At 41.3% G+C, this 22,607-nt stretch overlaps 1 protein-coding gene across 1 annotated transcript; it reads right to left on the bottom strand.

Moving 5' to 3' along the window:
- Positions 1 to 2,164: 2,164 nt before the first annotated feature.
- LOC113017759 (macrophage mannose receptor 1-like) lies at positions 2,165 to 21,838 on the bottom strand. Its single transcript, XM_026160872.1, has 5 exons — positions 21,745 to 21,838; positions 3,246 to 3,598; positions 2,805 to 3,149; positions 2,631 to 2,719; positions 2,165 to 2,547 (listed from the first exon to the last, which is right to left on the bottom strand). Exons 1-5 carry the CDS (start codon positions 21,825 to 21,827, stop codon positions 2,422 to 2,424), a joined length of 996 nt encoding a protein of 331 aa, XP_026016657.1. The 5' UTR covers positions 21,828 to 21,838; the 3' UTR covers positions 2,165 to 2,421.
- Between the last annotated feature and the right edge of the window lie 769 nt (positions 21,839 to 22,607).

Genomic DNA, 22,607 nt, shown 5'->3' with positions numbered 1-22,607 from the left:
TTTTCTTCTCTCTCATAAAATGAACTGGACACAGGTGCGTAGATCCTTTATATAAAGAAAGTGTTTTAGAAGAGAAAATGAGCAAATTCATGAAGCTGAACTTAATAAATTTTGCATAAAATATCAGTATTCAGGTTTGAGCATATGATTTGTAAAATAGTTTTTACGTGTGGTCATTTCTCTCTAATTAAAATGGTAAATGCGCTTTTCTAGTCCCTAAGGACCCCAAAACGCTTTACACAACCCATTCACACACTGGTGATGGCAAGCTACATTGTAGCCACAGCCACCCTGGGGCGCACTGACAGAGGCGAGGCTGCCGGACACTGACCACCACCAGTAGGTAATGGGTGAATTGTCTTGCCCAAGGACACAACGACCGAGACTGTGCAAGCCGGGGCTCGAACCGGCAGCCTTCCGATTACAAGGCGAACTCCCAACTCTTGAGCCTCTTGAGCCACAATTACCCACATCAGTAATAGTAGTAATAGGGAGAGAAGAAGGGGAAACTCTGGCACGTTTCAAATTCTTAAGCTTTGTTGAGATTTGCAACGTTGGTTGAGATTGTTTAATCAGAAAGTGGAAGAGGGAAATTCAAGCTTTTCCTCCCTTGTTGTTTCATTTTTCTGAAGTTATGCACTTCATTTGAACATCCACAATTTGAAATTTGTTCACTTATATGTTGGGTGATGAAAAATAGTTTTTTAACTATTTGTCAAATTACTTATCTAATGTTGTTGTTAAGTGCGTGTGTATGTAATCTAACAGTTGACATTATGATCAATAAATTTCCAAGTACACTTCTTTAAATTTTAGTGGATTAGCCCAGGTTTAAAGATTCAAATATTTAATATCACATTTGACCTCTGACTTTTACTTTAAAGTCAAAACACTGATTTTAAGGCCAACGTCACTATAATATTATAACGGACTACTTAATATAACAATAATGTTCAGACTGACAAGAATACACTGGTAAGGAATAATTAACTAAGATGATTTAATGACTTTTTTCACTTCAGATTTACATATTTACAAAAGTGTTTGTCCCCTTCCTGATTTTCTTTTTTTGTTTCTCATACTTCAATGTTGAAGATTATCAAACAAATTTTGAATTTGAATTTATTTATTTAAAAGGGACAGTGCAGTTTAACATAGTCCAAGTACAAAACATGAAGCTGATGTAAACACACATAAGTTTATAGCTATTGCTAGTTTTCAAAAATTGTCCCTTGTTGGGCTTACAATCAATATAGATACATTTTACAACAAAACATACATTTTCATAAAATCAAAATAAATCATAAACACAACATTTAAATATTACACAAAGATAACACAAGTAAACACACGTCGCCATTTCTAAATGAGGATGTTTTTATTAAGTAGAACCCTCATATTTAGTCTTTTTGTATACCTACTTTATGTCTCATCTATCCAAAGAGCTGCTAAATATTAAAGCACAGCAAACACCCAAAGACCACATGAAACCCCTGTAAAATATTACATGTATGCATCTGAAAGATACAATAACAAAAGTAGACAAACATGATAACATGAATGGGAGAAAAAGTACAAAACTAAGACCACAACAGTAACTACCCATATGGAAAAGATATATATAAATCTTATAAAGTTTGTGTCTGTCTTGTGTGAAACTTGTATGAAAAGCATATAAGAGTGAAAACGGATATAAGATCCCTTGAAAAATTATATAATGAAACTTATGTGTTTTGGATACTTACAAAACAATGTATGAAAGTAATGAGAAAGTGGCCACTTTCATGAGTAAGTTTTTACTATTTCTTTTCCATATGGGTATGCAAAAAGAACTTCACACATCACCTACTCTGCTTAGTAGAGTCAGCTTCCTCTGCTTCTGCAAAATAACAGTTAAGGTAAAGTGTCAGATACAAGTACGTCCAGCATGCATTGCAACTGGACTCACTTGAAAGCTGTGATCCAAATTTTAATTAGGTACGATTTAGGACTCTTATGGTGCAGTTTTTGGCTGCCATTGTTATGGGAATCAAACAGTCTATCTAAGCAGTAAACGGACATAGATATTTCAATGTTTTGTGTTTTTCATCCTCCTTAAGTTATATTTTGGTTCTTCAACTCAGCAGAGGTTGCTGTCAGAATGAAATAGAAGTATAGATCTTAATACAATGCTTCCACAAAATCCTGTGCAGTGACGCCCACAGAAGGACAGTGTCGAAAATGATGAATGTAAGTCTGTCACAAAAACTTCAGATGATTACAAAATTAATGAGTCTAAAATTATTTCTACCAAACTACAACTGCAGCTGAACAAATGAGCTGTTGGTGGAACTTTACACTCTGAAATATTGAAAGATTTAAAGGACGAGACAGCTCAGCACAGCATGTTATTAACTTCACACATGAAGTGGTTCAGTCCAGTCAGACTTCAGTTTTGCAGCCACCGTCCACATCCTGCTTCTTTGACTGGTCGTCACGGTAACTCTGGACTTTCCTCCAACGAATCCTGAAGTCTGTCAGTCCTTCTGACAGCATGAGGCCTGACAGCTGGACAAAATGTGCAGATGATGAAAAACATGAAGCATAGTTTGAACTTGTGTCAAGTTTGTGTTGGTGACTGAACTGCTGACCTGCTGTGAAACCTGCTGCTGGATCTCTGTGCTGTGCATGTCTGCCTCTGACTGAAGCTTCATTTTCACCACTGTTTGCTTTGTCACTGCTAAAAATGAACCACATATAACAACACAAACATTAGTGTTTTACATGATGACAGGATCTTACAGTGTTTGCATTCTGGACCTCACCTGTGAAACAGAAAAAACGGACTCTGCTGCCACACCAGCCATCAGACCATTTCCCTGAGATTAAATGAAATGATACACAGTACTCATCTAAATACAGGTTATTAGGCTCATAAGGCTTCCAGTTAGTTAATGTTGAGGTTGTGTTGTCAGACCAGAAGGCCCAGGGATCCCTGTAGAGGCCAATCCACACATACTGAACCCCTGATCCATTCAAAGTAAGCGTGATGATGGATTTCTCCTCTTTGCTTCTTATACTGGTCAGGTCTGTGTGGTATGTCCTGCAGTACGACTGAGCCGCTGACCAGGAGCGGCTCTCCATCACTAAGATGTAACTTGTACTGCTGGCTGTAAAAGGTTCAGAAAAGGTTTAATTTTGAAACACACAGACTATGAATCTCATAAAATTGTAGGACAACTATGCCAACAATTCTTTTTTCCTACCATTGTAACACAGGAAAGGGTAAGAAGCTCCACAGGGTCTATCATTCATCTGTGTTTGTCCCTGAAGAGCCACACAGTATTCATTTGCATTTACACAGTCTGGTTGGCCATTAGCCCAGATCAAAAACTCATGTGTGCTGCCAACATTAAAAAGTTTTCCCTCCATCGACCACTTCCAGCTGTAACGATCATTATATAGACCTATCCAAGCATAGTCATCAACGTTTGGTGCCATTGAGAAAAGCAGTTGGTTGATGTTGCTGTTGTAGATGGTGACCAAGTCAGTGAAGTGTTCTCTGCAGTAACTCTGAGCTTCAGTCCAGGTCTTCAGCTGGCTCACAAAGTGGTATTCTCTGGAGTGGGGAGGAAGAGTGGAAAGTCCTCCTGAAAAAAGTATCACTAATTATTGTTGAAACTGGGCTCTTGGGCTGAAAAAGACAAATTTACAGAAATAACAATTACAACTATTTACTATATGATGCAATTATGAGGTGGGACATATGGTATTAATACATCAGATAAAGACATGCATTTATTTACATGTTATTTAGTTTTATTCTTTCTTACACAGATTTCTGTACTTTTTATTTAACCTCACAGTGCACCTTTGAACATCAAACTTATTTAGGCTAAACAGAGACAACAATAACACCAAAAAGACAGTCCTACTGGTTAAACCATTAGCGGGACTTATACAATAAAAAGAGCAAAACGAGGCAAAAACATATAATTATGTTTAAATATATGTAACATATGTTGAAGGTAAGATTGTTTTGAGGAAATCTGAAAGTGGTTCTTTATGGCCTCAATAAACTCTTCCCACACCGGAGATATTGCTCGGGATCAGCTGCCTCCAAAGACCTAAAGGCTAACTAAGCTTGATATTATCACTCCGTTTTCAGCTTAATGGCTTCTCGCTGCTTTGAGTGCATCTTGATCAGTTGACCAGCTCAGACTCCCTTTTCACCCGGATATTCAGATTCAAATTGTGGTTGTAACACTACATCACTCGGGTTTAGATCAGGTCAGCCATTCCTTCCAATCATGCCCCGGATTACCCACACAACCATTGAAGTCTCCCACTAAAAGAGTGGGAGTACCTACTCTTGAGGGTTTTTCACCCAGAGTCCCCAGGTGAAAAACAGTCAAACACAGGGAGGATTCTCTGGCTGGCTTTAGTGGCATCTAATAACCAGCTCGCAAAATAAAACAAAATAAAAACAAACCAACAAATTAGGGCTGTCAACATTAACGCAGTCACCACGATTAACGTGATTAAAATTTTTTTTATCGTAATTAATCTATTTAGAGCTCAGAGTGAATCAAAATCCCTGAAATGTCGCTGCGAACACATTTCTGGTAGCTTGTCCAAAGTTTGTCCATTCTGTGCTGCAGATTGGTTCATTTGAATCGCGTTAACCGTGATGACGGCGCTAACGCGTTAACGTCGTCAGCCCTACAACAAACACAAAAACTGAAGACATTATGATACAGACTTATAATTTGCACCCATGTGTTTTCTAAATTCTATCACACACATATACGTCAAAAGTGAGCGTGAGGGCCCTCACTGCACCTACTGCTGCTGCGGTTGCAGGTGTTAACAAAAGGTGAGATGTTATTTGGCTGTAAGAGATAGCAAAACATGAAACTAAGAAAACAAAGAAGAATCAAAACACTGCGTAAACTAAAAGACGATGCCACTCAGTTAAAACACCATGAATAAACTATAAACTGAGTAAACTATGAAACACAATGACTGTAAAAATGGTGATGATATTAGACCACCTAACACCTACTGAACGGAAACACGCAGACTAAATACACATAAGTAATGATCAAGGGAAGTGGAATCACATGGGGAAAACAGCTGACAATGAACATAATGACAGGACAGGGGAAGTGGAACTAAATATGACAAACAGAAAACACTGGACTCTTTTTTTAAAAACAAAACAGGAAACATGAAGACATGGATATGACACAGACTTGACAATGAGAATCACACAAACCCAAAACATGACAGATAAGACACACGTAACAACCAAGGAACTTTAACACAGGGGTGAACACACAAGTGGAACCTGATAAACCATGAGTAAAACTGTAAACTAGGCATGACCAAATGTATCTAGATAACTGGAGAAAAAAACTACAATACAGATGAAAGGACAGGATAACATGGAGCTCAGAAATACTGGGTCGCATGACCCAGGACCATGACAATTAGTTTATGTTGTGGGGTTGGGTGCTGATACTAGAGTGCAAAATTACTTATGGAAGATAGACAAGAAAAGGTCAAAGCCATCAGGTCCGCAGAAAACTAAAATAATTTTAAATCACACGAGCCAAGTTTGTATTCAAAGCAGAAAAAAAAAAAATAACACAATAAATGTTTAAACAGAGAAATTTTACAATTTAATACATTAAATTAGCTCATTTGAAATTTGATTCCTGCTACAGATCCTGAAACAGTTGGGACAGAGGCAACAAATGTTTGAAAATAAATGTAAAAGAACCCACCCACCACTTTAATCACACTCTAGATCTTGTTTTAACATATGGCATAGAAACAGAACATTTAACAGTGTTTCCTGAAAACCCTCTCCTGTCTGATCATTTCCTGATAACATTTACATTTACAATAATTGATTACACAGCAGTGGAGAGTAGACTTTATCACAGTAGATGTCTTTCTGAAAGCGCTGTAACTAGGTTTAAGAATATAATCCACCCACTGTTATCATCTTCAATGGCCTGTACCAACACAGAGCAGAGCAGCTATTTGAACGCTACTCCAACAGAGGTCGATTATCTTCTTAATAATTTTACCTCCTCACTATATTAAGCACCTTGTGGTGACCGTTGTTGTGATTTGGCGCTGTTTAATAGAACTGAATTATTCTCCTTGTGTTGAAATATTTACCACAAAGACAGAGATGGGCCACAAAGACGCGGGTATTGTAATGGGGAAATTCTAGTTGTTCTGTTATCACTAAAAGTTGTAAAATGTTGTATCACTAAAATATCATTCTCAGTTAATTGTTATTTATTATGTTTACAGTGCCCTCTGTGGTTGCTTCAAGTAATGCACTTTAGAAACGGCTTTATTTTGAAACAACTTTATTGACCAGGAAGTCGGCACAAGAAAGCAAGTGAGTAAAACAAAGGGAAACATATCGGCACACAGTTTATGGTGTCCTGTTGGAAAAAATACTGTCCACATCTTCGGTTTATGGTTGTATTGCCGGTATGTATTCAAAGTATAAATTGCAACTTTTTGTACTATGTTGCCCGCTAATGCAGTATTTGGCTGTAAAGCTAGTCCTTTTGTTAAGCTAGTTACCCGCGATTTTGGAGGTCGTCTGGGATAGCATTAGTAGTAGTTTAAAAAGTTTACATAATTAGACATATGCTATGTAGTAGCATTGTGGTATATAAATGCATATTATGTTGCACATATGTATGTCATGACTGTATTATTTGTCTTGGGTTTAGATTTACACTTTTGAATGTCAGTAAACCTGTTGACAACGCTCATCGGTCTTCAGAGTGGTGATATAAGAAAGGTGTTAACGCCCCTGCATCGGACATGCACCCATAACACACACTAGTCTATCCTCACATTTAGATTTAGATGAAAGATTTGTGTCAATATGACCTGATGAAAACTGCTTAGCTTTGCTTAACGATGTTTAACTATGTTATCTGCTAAGTATTAGGACATAGAAAAATGAAACTCCCAAGAAGACCAGTGCCAAGAGCTTCCTGCAGAATAAATAGTGGGAAAGTCTTCCCTGCCTAGCAACAGTTAGGGGGGACAATAAACAGTTGAAAGTAAAAGGTTACAGCGAGAATGTGTGATGTTATAAAAGGGATGCTGCGAAATCCCAAGGTCAGCTCTCCTGCATGCAGTAATTAAAACAGCTCGACCACAGCTGACCTTGTTGCAAATGTCATTCTTAGCAAAATATGTCATTTGGCAAAGACCTGACGTCAGGTATTGTTCCTGATGGAACTCTCCTTTGTTTGTGCTTAGTCTCAGCACTAGGAAAACACTGGCTTGTGGTTAATAACAGCAATAATAAGAAAAAGGAGAAAAAGAAGCAAGAAAAAAAATCCCCATTATTGGGACAATATTAACTCAGCGGTGAAAACATGAAAAACATCTTAGTTTAATAGATATTATATAAATAACTGCAAAAAGTCCTTTAATAAATCCAAAATTAAATGTAAAAAAATTAATTTACATTTGAAATTAATGAAGGTGTTGTAGCATGACGAGATGAGATTTCATCTTTGTCCTTGTGGCTGATGTGTTAATAAATACATGGTTAAAAAACATTACGTGTAATCTGATTACCAAAATGACAGCAGTCTGTCTCGATGTGTTTATAGACTATATTTCAAATGTTTAAGATATTAATATCACTGACCTGAGAGCAGCAGGATGAGAAATAAACAGGTTTCTTCCATTCTTTGATTCTGTATAATAGATGTAGTCATCATGATTGTTATTGTACCATAATTATTATCAAAGATGTTTATCATTTAAGGTTTCTTATCTCCAGTTCAATCAACTTATTGAACTTAGTTTATATGCATATCCACAATAATTATATCAAAAAGGTTTTGAGCATTTAAAATCTATAATTCCCTTAAAATAATAGTTTAAATCAGAATAATAGAAAAAAAATAATGATGGGTGACTTACATGACAACGTATCTTGTGATCTCTTCAGGGAAACTGAGTTTAACCAGGTCTTTATTTGATCCTTTAAAATATTTTACTGTCAAATCAATTCCCCTGAAGGGAGTGAACTTTCTGTAGAAATTGGGCACGTGTGGAGTTGAAGTAAAAACGTGTTTCAATGAATGTTAATTATAATGTTATTACATTCATGTAGTCAAGTAAATGCTGTTAACATACTTTTATCAACTAAATCTCTTGTTTATGTTTTGAGGTTGTAAATTACATGCCTCTGCACTTAGAGACATAATCAAGGTTACACAAAGGTGAATACTTTTTACCAACATTCAAATCATTAGGGAAATCAGGCTCTTAAAGCAGGCAAGAAAAAGACAAATAAGCTCAGACATGTTTCCGAGAATCAGACAACATAGGCAAAAAAATAAAAAGCAAATAACCTCAGATGTGGTTCTAGGAACCAGGAGCATGGGTGTTAGTAACAGGAGGGTAAGATATATGGAGTGTGTGCTTGTCATTTGTCTTTATCATTCAGGGCACTGTACAGTTTATTAGGAGGCAATTTCATTAACTACACGCAAAAAAAAAAAAAATATTAATGGTGCCCCTAGGTAGAACTTAACCAAAAAGCATTTTTAACTTTAAAAAGTAAGTTGTGTACATGTATATGCTTCAGTGAGCTGACTAATCAATTTTAAAACTCAGTGCACCACAAAAACACTCCTTAACTTAAATGTTTGAGTATATTGAACAAAATACTTTTATCATTACTCAACAACAGAAAATATTAAACTGTATATAAAAGTGAGTTTGAACATCATCCATGTTTGAATTACATGCCCTGCACCATATTGAAAACATTATTAAAAGTGAAATAAAAAACAATAAAAAAACAATAGAGGAAACAGAGAAAAAATCTGAGGTTGTCAACACTACCTGGTAAGTTTCTTGTTTTATAGTGTTTTATCAATATGTGCTAGTTATATAATTTCAATGTGCAAAACATTTTTGTCACAAAACAAATAACTTAATTTTATAATTTAGCATTGTGAAATTCATTTTAAACATTAGATAGCTGTTCTTTTAGCTAGCAAAAACAGTACTCACTATTGTTTGTCCCTATATCTGTGTAAGTTTATTCTGAAAATGGCAGCTTCAAGACATGCATAGACGCTTAGATTGTGTTATGCTAGTTGTTACTGTACAAACATAAAAGGATATAAATCTTTTCCTTTTTCACTTGCGCCACCGGGCCCTCTGACCACCACCAGTAGGCAATGGGTGAAGTGTTTTGCCCACGGACACAACGACTGAGACTGTCCAAACTGGGGCACAAACCGGCACCCTTCCGATTACAAGACGAACTCCCAACGCTTGAGCCACGATCGCCCGTGGCTCATTAGACCATGATGCCTCTGCCTTTCTAAATGGAGGGACAGTAACTGCATGTGTATATGTAAGCGTGTAAAACCTGAAGATAGTCAAATGAAATAAACTGCAATGGAGCAAAATGTGTGTGTGTGTGGTTGAAGGATGGATGTGATTGTGCATGCCTCGCGCACGGGGGGGTTGTGTGTCACAGTTTGTGAACCCTGACTGTGTTCGGTGACTTTAATAAGCACTGAACAGATGAATTACATGTTCTAATAGTACACTTTAAAATATAGTCATTAAACACCTGAAATGTACTGTAATTTAGCAGAGCAAAACTGTTTAAAAAAATAATAACTCTAGCTAGCCATTTTTTAGCTAGCACACATTCCTCAGAAATATTAATCTTCAATGCTTTAGTTTCACAATGGCTGCTAAATGATGTGAACTTACACTCCATTTTTGTTTAGCTCATTGTTATGCTACGATAGAAAAAGTACCTTGTCAGTTTTCCACTTCACTAATTAAAATTTGTCACTTGTCAGAGTGTGTTTGGTTATCTGATAGACGATGTAGACAGCATATAAGTTTGAATCATGCGGTCAGTTGCTGCTTTCAAAATAAGACACAATACTACAACAAGGGAAAGACCCAGGGAAACCAAGTTAACTATAAAACCCCTGAAAACCATAAATTTCACACCGTAGCCTCAACTCTCGTGGCCCGGTACCAAACGACTCACGGACCAGTTTTAAAGATGGCGCCGGTGAGGTCGGCTGCCGTCACGACTGCTCCGACCACTTTTTCTTTGTCTTTGCTTTTTAAGTTAGTTTTCAGCGTTTCTAAATCGGCAAAATCATCACCATTGGGTACATTAGGTATGACCGTGACACTCTTGTTTCTATTGGTATACAATGTACTCACAATTCGAAGTTTTTAACTCCGGATCCGAGCTGGCCGAGTGAGATCTTGAGGGAGAACAAAGGGAAGCGGCGGCCTAGAGGGAAGCGAGCCGGCGTCAGGAACAGGCTGAGAGCTCGTGCACACCGCACACCTCTGCCTTGCATCCTGCTCGCCAACGTCCAGTCACTGGAGAACAAGCTTGACGACCTCAGGGCCAGGATGAAGTTCCAGAGAGACATTCGGGACTGCAATCTCCTCTGCTTCACCGAGACATGGCTGAAGCCAGCGGTGCCGGACCACGCCATCCAGCCGGCCGAGTTCTTCTCGGTTCACCGCATGGACAGGACACGGGACTCGGGGAAGTCAAGGGGAGGCGGCGTGTGTTTAATGGTGAACAACAACTGGTGCAACAGTGCGAACGTTGTTCCTCTCACACGCTCCTGCACACCAAATCTGGAACTACTGTCCATCATGTGTCGTCCTTTTTATCTACCTCGGGAATTTACATCGGTCATTATAAGTGCCGTTTATATTCCACCACAAGCGGACACGGTCACCGCCTTATGCGAGCTGCATGAGGCACTCACACAGCACCAGACACAACACCGGGACGCTGCGCTTATTGTGACGGGGGACTTTAATAGCGCCAACCTCAAACGCGCAGCGCCGAACTTTTATCAACACATCACCTGCCCCACCAGAGGTGAAAGGACACTGGACCACTGCTACACTACGGTCAAGGACGGCTACAAGGCACAATCCCGCCCTCCGTTTGGCAAATCTGATCATGCCGCCATCTTCCTCATGCCAAAATACAAACAAAGGCTGAAACAGGAAGTTCCGGTTCAGTGGAAGGTCGCGCGCTGGACGGATCAATCAGTGGCCGCGTTACAGGACGCACTCGATGACGCAGACTGGGGCATGTTCAGAAACCGCTCCGATGATGACGTCAACGTGTTTACGGAAGCGGTTGTGGGATTCATTGGGAAACTAGCGGATGATACCGTGGAGACAAAGACTATCACAACGTTTCCCAACCAGAAGCCGTGGGTGGATAAAACCATCCGCGACGCTCTGAGATCCCGCACCGCTCCCTACAACACGGGACTCACGACGGGGGACATGGACCCGTACAAAGCCGCGTCATATAACGTGCGGAGGGCGGTGAAAGAGGCGAAGCAGCGCTACGGGAGGAAACTAGAGTCACAACTCCAACAGAGTGACTCTAGGAGCCTGTGGCGGGGACTAAGGACAATAACGGACTATAAAGCACCAACAACCGGTATGACGAATGCGGCCGTGACTCTGGCAGACGAGCTGAACACTTTCTATGCTCGCTTCAAGGCTGCAGCTAAGGACTCCAACGATGCTAATGTTAGCGGCGCTAACGGCTGCAGACAGGAATATTCAACATCTCTTTATCTCAGTCGGTGATCCCCACATGCTTCAAAAAGTCCATCATTGTCCCTGTCCCGAAGAAACCCCACCCTGCTTCTCTCAATGACTATCGCCCTGTAGCCCTCACCTCAGTAGTGATGAAGTGCTTTGAACGCCTGGTCAGAGACTTCATCATTTCTTCACTACCAGACACACTGGACCCACTACAGTTCGCTTACCGTCCAAATCGTTCCACAGACGATGCCATCTCTCATCTCCTCCACACATCACTCACTCACTTGGACACTAGAAGGGGGAATTATGTTAAAATGCTCTTCATAGACTACAGCTCTGCATTTAACACCATAATTCCCTCCACACTCACCACCAAGCTGGAGCATCTGGGACTCAGCTCATCTATGTGTCAGTGGATCTCCAACTTCCTAACTGGCAGACCACAGGCAGTAAGGATGGGCGGACATGTCTCAGCCTCCACCACTCTCAGCACTGGAGCCCCCCAGGGGTGTGTTCTGAGCCCCCTGCTGTACTCTCTGTACACATATGACTGCGTGGCCACTACCAGCTCCACCACAATCATCAAGTTTGCTGACGACACCGTCGTGGTGGGCCTGATCTCTGATAACAACGAGACGGCCTACCTGAAGGAGATTAGGAATCTGGAGAACTGGTGCCAGAGGAACAACCTCCTTCTAAACGTCAGTAAGAAAAAGGAGCTGATAGTGGACTTCAGCACTAAGCAGGAGAGGAACTACCAGACCCCCATCATCAACGAGTGCCCAGTGGAGAGAGTGGACAGCTTCAAATACCTCGGAGTTCACATCACGCAGGACCTGTCATGGTCCTGTCACATCAACACCGTGGTGAAAAAGGCCCGTCAGCGTCTCTACCACCTCAGACGCTTGAGAGACTTCCAACTGCCCTCCAAGGTGCTCAGGAACTTTTACTCGTGCACCATAGAGAGCATCCTGACGGGAAACATCTTAACCTGGTTCGGGAACAGCACCATGCAGGACAGACGAGCTCTACAGAGGGTTGTGCGGTCAGCTGAGCCCACCATCCGCTCCGAGCTCCCTGACCTGCACTCAATCTACAGCAGGCGGTGCTGGACCAAGGCCAGGAAGATCGTGAAGGACCTCAGCCATCCCAACAACAGACTGTTCTCTCTGTTGAGGTCAGGAAAGCGATTCCGCTGCCTGAAGACCAACACAGAGAGACTGAGGAGGAGCTTCTTCCCGCAGGCGATACGGTCTCTCAATCACAATCACACCACCACACAGTACTGACCCACACATATAGTTCTTACACACACACTGGACATTCTGGACTTTGTTTTCACTTCATCACTTAAATCACTGCTGCTGTTATTGTGTATATATTTATTTATACTTCTTGTGTATTTTGTTCATACATTCTTATATAGTTCTATATTGAGTATTGTGTATTTTGTTGTACAGTTATTTTATTTTCAATTTAATTTATATATTTTATCTTATTCTTTCCCAGTGTGTTGTACAGTTATTTCATTTTTAACCTTAATTTATATTTTATTCCTTCCTAGTTAAATTTACCCTTTTTAATTTTTCATATTTATTTCCTATCTTATTCATAGCCTTTTCCTTTTTTGTTTTCTTTAGGTCACGAGCAGTTGTCCAAGCATTTCACTACATATCGTACTGTGTATGACTGTGTATGTGACAAATAAAATTTGAATTTGAATTGACCGCTGCTGTACAGAACCTATGATGTCCAGATGGTATTCCTCTAGTGTTCTGCTTGGAAAACTTTTGGATTTAGGGATTAACATAGTTGCCATGGTTTCCTTTCTTCTCTTATTTGTTGTGTGTGATCAGTGGCGTGTCCAGCGGGGTGGCCTGGGGAGCACAGGCCACCCCCCCAACCAGACTGGCCACCCCAGGTGCCACCCCGTAGCTAAAACAATAAAATTCAATCAAATATCAAATGTACGATTATGTTTACTCAGTGAAGCGCAGATATCCGAGTGTAAGTGAATGCAGCATTGGCTTCTGAGCATCACGTTAGCAAAGGAAGGAGAAAGATGGCACCGCGCAAAACAATTTTTCAGTGAAAGAAAATGAGGAGAGAATAAATGTCCTGGTAAATAATATTAAGTGTGTTGAGTTTAGTAAAGGCCACTGTGTGTGATCAGGACAATTCTGGAGAAGATGGGCCTGCAGGGGAAAGTCACCCCCTCACAGGCCAGAAGACATGGGATAAAAATACAAAGTACGTATGTGTGTTATCAAGCAGATCATTCTTAAGAACACAAGTTAATAAATGTACAATTACTAAGAGTTGTTGTGGTGTTTTTATTTGCCTGCTGTAATTTTTGATTTACTCGGCCTTTAGGATTGCAAGTATCCAGGCTCAGGAGAGGGGGTCAGTGGGAAGCCCACTGCTTCTACTTGGCCCTGGTTTGCCCTCATGGATAAGATGATAGGCTTAATGGAAGGCATCTGTCCTATTTTCCTAATTTCCTCTCTCTCTGAGAACACTCAGGACCAAGCACAGCAGTGGGTGACCAAAACGACAGCAATGACGAAGCGGTTCAGCCACCTACGACAGGGAGAAAGAGGAAAAGAGACAGGGATGATAAGCTGCTAGACCAGAGACATGAGGAAGCAAAGAGAGGCTGAGGAGAGGAGAGCAGGGAGAGGATGGACAGACTGTTTTCACTTCTAGAAAGATTTGTTCCAAAATGAGTTAAATGTTGAGAAATGTATTATTTATTAATAAATTGAGCCAAACAAACAGTAATTGCCACTGAACTCAATTTGATTTACAGGCATTTATAACACGTATGAACATACGGCTAACTTTGAACAGTATTACATAGATATTTATTTGATAGGAATGAAGTAAATAACAATAACAATTAAACAAGAATATTTCTTTTTTTTTGTGTGTGTGTGTCCCGTTTGGATCTATAGCCATCAGAATTGTTGTCTTGAGACCAAGAGAGATGCCAAGCGGATTTATTTTACCAAGTGGATCATCATGGCCTTGCCATATTGGTCCATTTGGTTGACCTTTATTATAATTATGAATTTATTTTATTTTCAGTTGCAAACGGGACAGACATAACTGTGGGATAGGACAGGGGGAAAGAATGAAAGAAAGAGGGGGAGAGAAAGCAAGAAAACCAAAGGGGAGAAGAGACGGTGAGAAGGGGGGGAAGAGAGAAAAAAGAAACAAACAACAAAAAAAACTCCTGGGTCACCTGTATGGAGAAAAAACAAACAAACCAGGAGACAGCAAACAACAAAGAGCAACATAATAATAGAAAAAAAAAAAACACCATCACAATAAACTAGCTAGTCATAGATATCAATAGTTACTAAATAATAGACGATATTGTTCAGCACGCAAGATAGACAGCGCACAGTGTGCTTTGAGGCAGCAGCCAAGAAAGCTTTAGTCCGCGTCTGTGAATACCCATGTGTACACCTGTGTGTAGGGCTGAACGATTATGGAAAATAATCTAATTGCGATTTTTTTGCCCCAATATTGCGATTGCGATGCGATATGCGATTATTTTTTAAGGTCTTTGTCTTCTGTATTATTAAACAAAGACAAGCAATACATCATATAGTATGGCCAATACTATATTACATTAATTTTAAACTGTTCTTTCCTGGAAGACAGACCTCTGTTATGATGACATGAGGTGATGCATGAATTGATGACTGACATTTTTATTTAACTTCTTCAATCACAACAGTATATTTGAACATACACAATAGTTTATTTTTAGCTTACAAACATCTGAGCATAAAGTGCTGACAAGGAACCCTGGTGTAAACATTAAAATGAAAGTCAGTACAATGTGCAGATTGCAGAAATATATATAAAAAAAATCAGTGGCTTTACCACACTCAGTTTTTCGACATCTGTGAACTACTAGACAGTCATTCAATTAAAAAATAATATTAAATAAATAAAACTAATAAATAAAAAATACACACATCTTACTGATCTCTGCAGTTTAATAAACTCAGCCGTCTGCTTCTTGCTATCTAAAATATAACCAGACACTGGTGTAAATTCTCGACTGTCTCATACTTCTGTTTAATAAGTTTTCTGTTTGACGTTTAGTCAGCTGTGTGAAAACCAAGGAGGAACCCACCCGGGGGATTAATAAAGTTTTATTTTATCTAATCTAATAACTTTAATCTCAGCCAAACCGATTTTATCACGAACAAACAAAACACTGAAAAAAGCCCAACAATAACATTTTTAGGTTGTCTAAGTGACTTATATATTACGTTTAACCCGAGCAGCGAAACTCCGCGGTGATCTGAAAATGATGTGCCGGGAGTTGTGCCGTTCTTGGCCGCATCAGTAACCCTCGAGCTCCCGGCTAGCTGTCGAGCTGGTGGGTAGCAGACGCCTCTGAAAACGTCGAAGCACTTTTGCAAATATGGGATATCTTGATAAACCGAGCAGATATTTGATGTTTACACAGCTACTTTCTCGCCTGAAAATATGTTAAAAGTTTATTTTGTGACCCAGAAAGATTAGTATGAGTAATTTTAAAACTTAGTAGCGGCTGCCATTGCTGGAAACTGGAGTTTGGCTGGGCCGCGCTATGAATTCTGGGATATGGTAGTAATTTGGACAGCCTTCGGCGCGTCGCTGTGACGTAATCGGTCTACAAATGCGGCCTCAGGAGGATGCAGCCCATGAATTTGGACATGTCCAGAGTATAATCGCAGCCTTTGCGGTTAGAAAATTGCACTTGATCATGTCGCGATATTATCGCAAATGCGATATATCGTTCAGCCCTACCTGTGTGCATACCTGTGTGGATCAGCATGCTTGCATTCCAAAGGTTTCTCCATGTAATGATCTGCTAGGGAGTGTGGGGAGCCACAGCCCTGTCCTTTATGGTATCAAGCAGGTATGGAGGAGATCAAAACTCCAGACATCCAGAGGCCCCCAGAACACAAGAGACCATGGAAGACCAACAGAGGGGCAGCCGCGCCACTGTTCCAGTAAGAGCTGAGGAGAGTCCCAGATGAGGGCTCATTCAGCAGCCGCGGAGCAGAAGCCAGGGGGAGTTGCAGTGATGCGCCCGTGGGCTCCGCCGGCAGCCAGCTGTGCCTGAGTGACCGAGCCCCAGGCCGAGAGGCCGGGGGCACCCCACCTCCGAAATGGCCCGAGCGAGCCCCAATAAGCGGCCGCCAAGGAGTGAGCCGGTGTGTACCCGGACGCCCACCCCCAGATACAAAGAACCACCAACGCACCGACACCTGAGGGAGTCCGCCACTGGCAGGGGAAGTGGTGGTGGGTGGAGATAGGCCTCCAAACCTTGGAAGGCCCAAGATGTCCCCAGAGAGGTGGCGTCTGATACCCAACCTGACATATAGACACAAACATACAGGCACACACAGACACAAACATCCATTCCCACCCTCATGCTCTCATATGCACTTCACACTCAACCGACGTGGAGACAAATATAAAGAGACGCTGTATACGCGATCACACTCCCCAAGCGTACTCTACAAACCGGGTCTAGGTACCCCTGCCCCTGGAGGGGGGAACTGCACCCAGACCCAGGTGGTGTTACCCTTTTCCCTGCGGTGGGGAGAGGCAGACCACCCCGACTCCGCAGCAGCAGGGAGGCCGCACACCCCAGACCGCAGCCGGATGGCCAACTCCTCCTAGCCCCCCCGCTCCAGCAGGCCGCAGAGAACGGGGGTGAGAGAAGACTCCAAACCTCCCTCCACCCACTCATAGTAGTGTTGACGCATGTGTGTTCTAAGGTACATTTAAAACCCAGGAGGGCATGGAGCTACCTGCCAGAGAGCAGCAGGTAAGCACATAGTCCCTCCTGTTAGCCCTCAATGTCTACATGTATTTAAAATTGAGAGGTGGGCAACGATGCCAGGGGTGAGGTGTACACCCTGATGGTAACTTGGACTCCGTATATTGTGCCCACCCCCAAGATCCTATATGTATGTGTAATGAGGGTGTGAATAATGTGAATGTCTAAGTTGTGGGATAAAATTGAGGCAGAGGCAGCCAGAAGGGGACAGAGGAGGGGGTAGCCTCCTCTGCATCCTGGTGACATACCCCTACTCCAAGGCCCTGCATGTGTGGGTGGTTGTGGTGGAGCGGGAGGAGGGAGGCAGCTGGAGATGGGGAGGGAAGGAAGGGAGGGGCAGGTGACCCCTCCCTGGGGCCAGCTCCCCCGCTGACCCCAGTAGGCACTCCCACACTCTGTGACCCGCCAGGGAAAAGGGGGCCCAGGCCCATCCAGACCGGGGCCCAGCGCAGCAGCGCCCCCCGGCCCCACAGAGCCCGGGACAGTCCACCTGACCCCACCACAGAGAAAACTGCACCCACCCCACCATCCACTCGTCTTCCAGACTACATGAGACAATAGACGCCCAGGCTGAGATCTTCCTCCACCTCTCCTGTATCTCCCCCTCCTGCAGAGAGTTCCTGAGGGGAGGAAAGCTCCTGCAAGGTGTAACAATCTCCCCCACCGGTTGAAGAGCCCCACAGGCGACTCGACACACTGGCGGCACCCTGCGCCAGGGATAGGCTCCCATGCACCCACCCGCCCACAACCCTGGCAACACACAAACCAGGACCCAAGGCCCCAAGGCCCAGCCAGGGCCCCGGCCCAGAGATGGAGCGCCCCCAGACCCTCACGCCCATCCCGGACCCACCCAGGGGCAGACAGGCTACCAGGTCAGTAACCCACGTCCATCATCACAGACCCTCCCCTAGCCCCGCTGCACGCAGCCACGAGGAAATAGTCAGAAAAGAGCCCCCAACCGGACATGACCGCTACCCCGGGTTGAGCCCCCCAAGGAAGATGCCTCCGGGGAACCCCCCCGACGCCCTAAGCCTGTCCCTGCCCCCACACCAATCACAACATTGAAGGCGGGACCAAACTATGACACCCCACCCCCACTAGGTGATGGAGCCGATCAAAGGAGCCCAGAGCAATTGATCTGATGCGGTGGCCGAGGCTGTATCAAAACTAATGTAATCTAATAGATAATTTCTATATTGGTTAGAATTAAGATTATTTTTATTTTTCCAGTTCATGAGGACAGTTTTCTTGGCTATGCATAGGGCAGTGAAAACCATATGGGCTATATTCTTTTCTGAAGTGACATTATCCAAGCTGCCCAACAAACACACTAAGGGGGAAGTTGGAATGTTACATTTCAGACACTTTGATAAGTCTTCACATATCTCGTGCCAAAACTTCTGCACTGGTGGACAGAACCAAAGAGCGTGAATGTAATTGTCTGGTGTATTGTTTTGACAGTGTGAGCAGTTGTTGGAAGATGTAAAGCCCATCTTCAACATCCGATGACCTGTATAGTGCACTCTATGTAGTATTTTGTATTGTATTAATTGCAGACTGGGATTTTTAATCAATTTAAAAGTTTTTAAGCATACCTGAGACCAGAAGTTTTGGTCTAAACTGACTGATAAATCTGCTTCCCACTTTGCAATAGGAAGGGATATTGATTCATCTAATTTAGAAAGTGTTCTATATATTTTAGATAATAATTTGGGGGATTTAAGAGTAAGGAAATGTGCCGCACTTGGTGGTGTTTGTAATTCAACTTGACTGAGGTTAAATTTTTTTTATTATGGATTTAATTTGTTGATATTCTAAAAATTTTTTCTTGTTGATCCCATATTGTGCAACTAGTCTGTCAAATGGGATCAATTCTGTTCCCTCCAATATATGTTCTAAGTATTTAATTCCTTTACAACTCCATCCTGGGAAGTTAATCATATTATTGTTTTGTAATATGTCAGGGTTATTCCAGATAGGAGTACGTTTGCATGGGATTAGTGAAGACTCCGTTATTTTTAGAAACGCCCACCATACTGTCAGAGAGGAGCTGATGTTGATACTTTTAAAGCATATATGTCGTTTGATGTTTGAACTAATGAATTGTAGGTCAGAAATCTCTAGATCCTTGCATAGTGCCTGTTCAACATCTAGCCAGGGCTCATCTAAGAGGGTATGTTTTGACCATTCTGAGATGAACTGAAGCCTGTTGGCTAAGAAGTATTGGTGAAAATTAGGCAGATCTAATCCTCCTCTATCCTTGGTTCTTTGTAGCGTTTTTAAGCTGATACGCGGGGGTTTATCTTTCCAAAGGAATTTGGAAATATAGGAATCCAGAGATCTGAACCAATCTTGTGATGGTTTGTTAGGGATCATCAAAAATAAGTAATTTATTTTTGGCAAGATCATCATTTTTATAGTGGCGACCCTTCCCATGAGTGATATGGGTAAAGATTTCCATCTAGTCAGATCGCCTTCTACTTTCTTTAGAAGTGGGATGTGATTTAATTTAGTTAAGTCTGAAAGCTTAGGAGAAACATTAATACCTAAATATTTAATATTTCCGGATTGCAGTGGGGCAGAGGAAGAATTATGGAAGGAGCAGTTAATGGGGAGAACTGTAGATTTTGGCCAGTTAATTGAATAATCTGAAACTCTTGAAAACCAGTTTATTAGAGTAATTACCTCAGAGAGGTTGGTTTGTGTGTTTTGCAGAAAAAGCAACACATCATCCGCATAGAGACTGATTTTATGTTCTATGTTCTTACATTTTATGCCCTTAATTGTTGTAGCCTGTCTAAATGCTGCTGCTAGAGGTTCGATAAAAATTGCAAAAAGTGAAGGGGAGAGTGGGCATTCCTGCCTGGTGCCCCTCAGGAGACAGAAGCTGGAGGATGTCTGGTCATTTGTTCTGATACGAGCTGTTGGGGAATTGTATAATATTCTTATCCAGTTTATAAAAGAGTTTCCAAAACCAAATTTGTGTAAAGTTGCGAATAAAAATTTCCAGTTAACTCTGTCAAATGCTTTTTCTGCATCTAGAGATAATATTATGGTTTCAATGTTTTTATTGTATGAGTACTCTATTAAATTAAGTAATCTACGAGTGTTTGTTGAGGAGTGCCGACCTTTTATGAAACCAGTTTGGTCAGGATGAATTAAGAGGGGGGTTATTTTCTCTAATCTCTTTGAGAGAGCTTTGCAGATTATTTTAAGGTCTACATTTAAAAGAGAAATTGGACGATAGCTTGAGGGAAATAAAGGGTCTTTGCCTGGTTTTAGCAGGAGACTAATGTTGGCAGAATTCATATTTGGTGGTAGTCTGCCATTTTCCTCGATTTCCTGCAACATTCCGTGGAATACTGGTGCCAGAATTGTCCAGAATTCTTTGTAGAATTCTGCAGGGAAGCCGTCTGGACCTGGAGCCTTATTATTGGGCACACTTATCAGGGCTTCCTGGAATTCACTTGGTGTCAGTGGCGAATCCAGTTCCATTGCTTGACTGTCTAGTAATTTTGGGAGATTTACGTTGTCAAGAAACAGATCAATTTCATTTTTAGATGGGTTTATTTGTGGTGAGTATAAAGTTTCATAGAAATCCCTAAAAATGTTGTTTATTCTTCCAGGATCATATATTGTGTTCCCCGATAAATCTTTAGCAGCACATATAGTTGTTTTTTCTTTATTTATTTTTAGCTGGTTAGCTAGAAATCGACCTGATTTGTTACTGTGTTCAAAATTCTGCAAGCGAAGTCTTTGTATAAGGAATTGTGTTTTTTTATTAATAGTTTCATTTAATTCTAGTTTTGTCTTGCATATTTTGTTCAATGTTTCCTGATCTTGGTTGCACGCGTAGGCTTCTTCTAGTGATTTGATGGTTTTTTCTAATTCCTGAATGTTTTTGTTTTCTTCTTTCTTTTTGTGTGATGAGAAAGAAATTATTTTACCTCTCATCACAGCTTTCCCTGCTTCCCATAGAACAGAAGCCGATATTCCGGCAGTGTCATTAAAGTCTAAATATGAAGTCCATTCCTTTTTAAAATATTTAATAAAGTCTTCATCTTTAAGCAGTGATGTATTAAATCTCCAGTTTTTACTTGGCGTAGTATTATTCTTGTGCATTAGTTTTAAAGATACAGGAGCATGATCGCTGACAGCTATAGGATGAATCTCAGTGTCTGAAATGTCACTCAGCAGTGAGCTGCTGACCAAAAAATAATCCAGACGAGAGTAAGAGTGATGAACATGCGAGAAAAAAGTATATTCCTTACTGTTGGGGTGACGGGAGCACCATGCATCGCGAAGGCCAAATTGCGCTGAGTTCCTGTTGTGTTGAGCCTATCCATTTCTTCATTTAGTCCAAGGTTGAGGTCACCGCCAAGAATGAGTGCGCAATCGAGGTGTTCAGAGAGTGCACTAAAAAATCCATGGAAGAATGAGGGTTCATCAACACTTGGACCATATATACTTACAATACATAGTTTTTTGTTCAATATTGATAGTTTAAGAATTAGAAATCTACCCTCTGGATCTATAACTGTATCGAGTACTGTAAAATTAACATTTTTATGTATTAAAATTGCTACTCCCTGTTGTCTAGAATTATAACAGGCTGCAAACACGTTAGGAAACTCAGGTGTTTTAAGTTCGTTTAAACCTGTGACAGGTTTGTGAGTTTCTTGTAATAAAACAACATCTGCCTGTAGTTTTTTAAGCTGGTTAAATATCTTTAACCTCTTTCCTCTGGTGCCAGCTCCATTTATATTCCATGTGACAAGCCTCAGAATGCCCATAATTGTGTGTGTATGTCTAATGATGTATGCTGGGTGTTTCGTTTAGACAGGTGGAGAGAGTGTGGAAACATCCCTTGTTTGTAAATAGAAAGAGAAAAAAAAGTGTGGTGAGAGGCTCCATAAGTCTGACTATGTGTGTGAATATTCACTAATATGAACAAGCGTGGCTTGCTTATGTGTCCTGCAAGTCTGTGCGTGCTGTGAGGCTGTTGTGAATGTGCTGCCGTTGAGCGGATGTGTTTGCGTGATCGTGGTGTGAAAATATGGAGAAATAGAGGGTGTTTGTTTGTAGGTGAGTGGGGAAGTAGGTGATCACAGCAGTGAAAGACAAGAGAAAGAAA

This window comes from Astatotilapia calliptera, unplaced genomic scaffold, assembly GCF_900246225.1.
Source record: "Astatotilapia calliptera unplaced genomic scaffold, fAstCal1.2 U_scaffold_2, whole genome shotgun sequence".
NCBI classification, from domain to species: Eukaryota; Metazoa; Chordata; class Actinopteri; order Cichliformes; family Cichlidae; genus Astatotilapia; species Astatotilapia calliptera.
Note: the sequence above shows the minus strand (reverse complement) of the source record. Positions and strands in the feature narration are given on the sequence as shown.

Bases quoted from the DNA above. Each gene is read 5' to 3' on its own strand.
- LOC113017759 (XM_026160872.1), bottom strand. From the start codon at position 21,827: ATGAAGAAATGGATAGGCTCAACACAACAGGAACTCAGCGCAATTTGG. The intron at 3,150-3,245 runs GTAGGAAAAAAG...AACCTTTTACAG, and splicing joins CCCTTTCCTGTGTTACAATG to CCAGCAGTACAAGTTACATC. The intron at 2,720-2,804 runs GTGAGGTCCAGA...GTTCATTTTTAG, and splicing joins CCGTTTTTTCTGTTTCACAG to CAGTGACAAAGCAAACAGTG.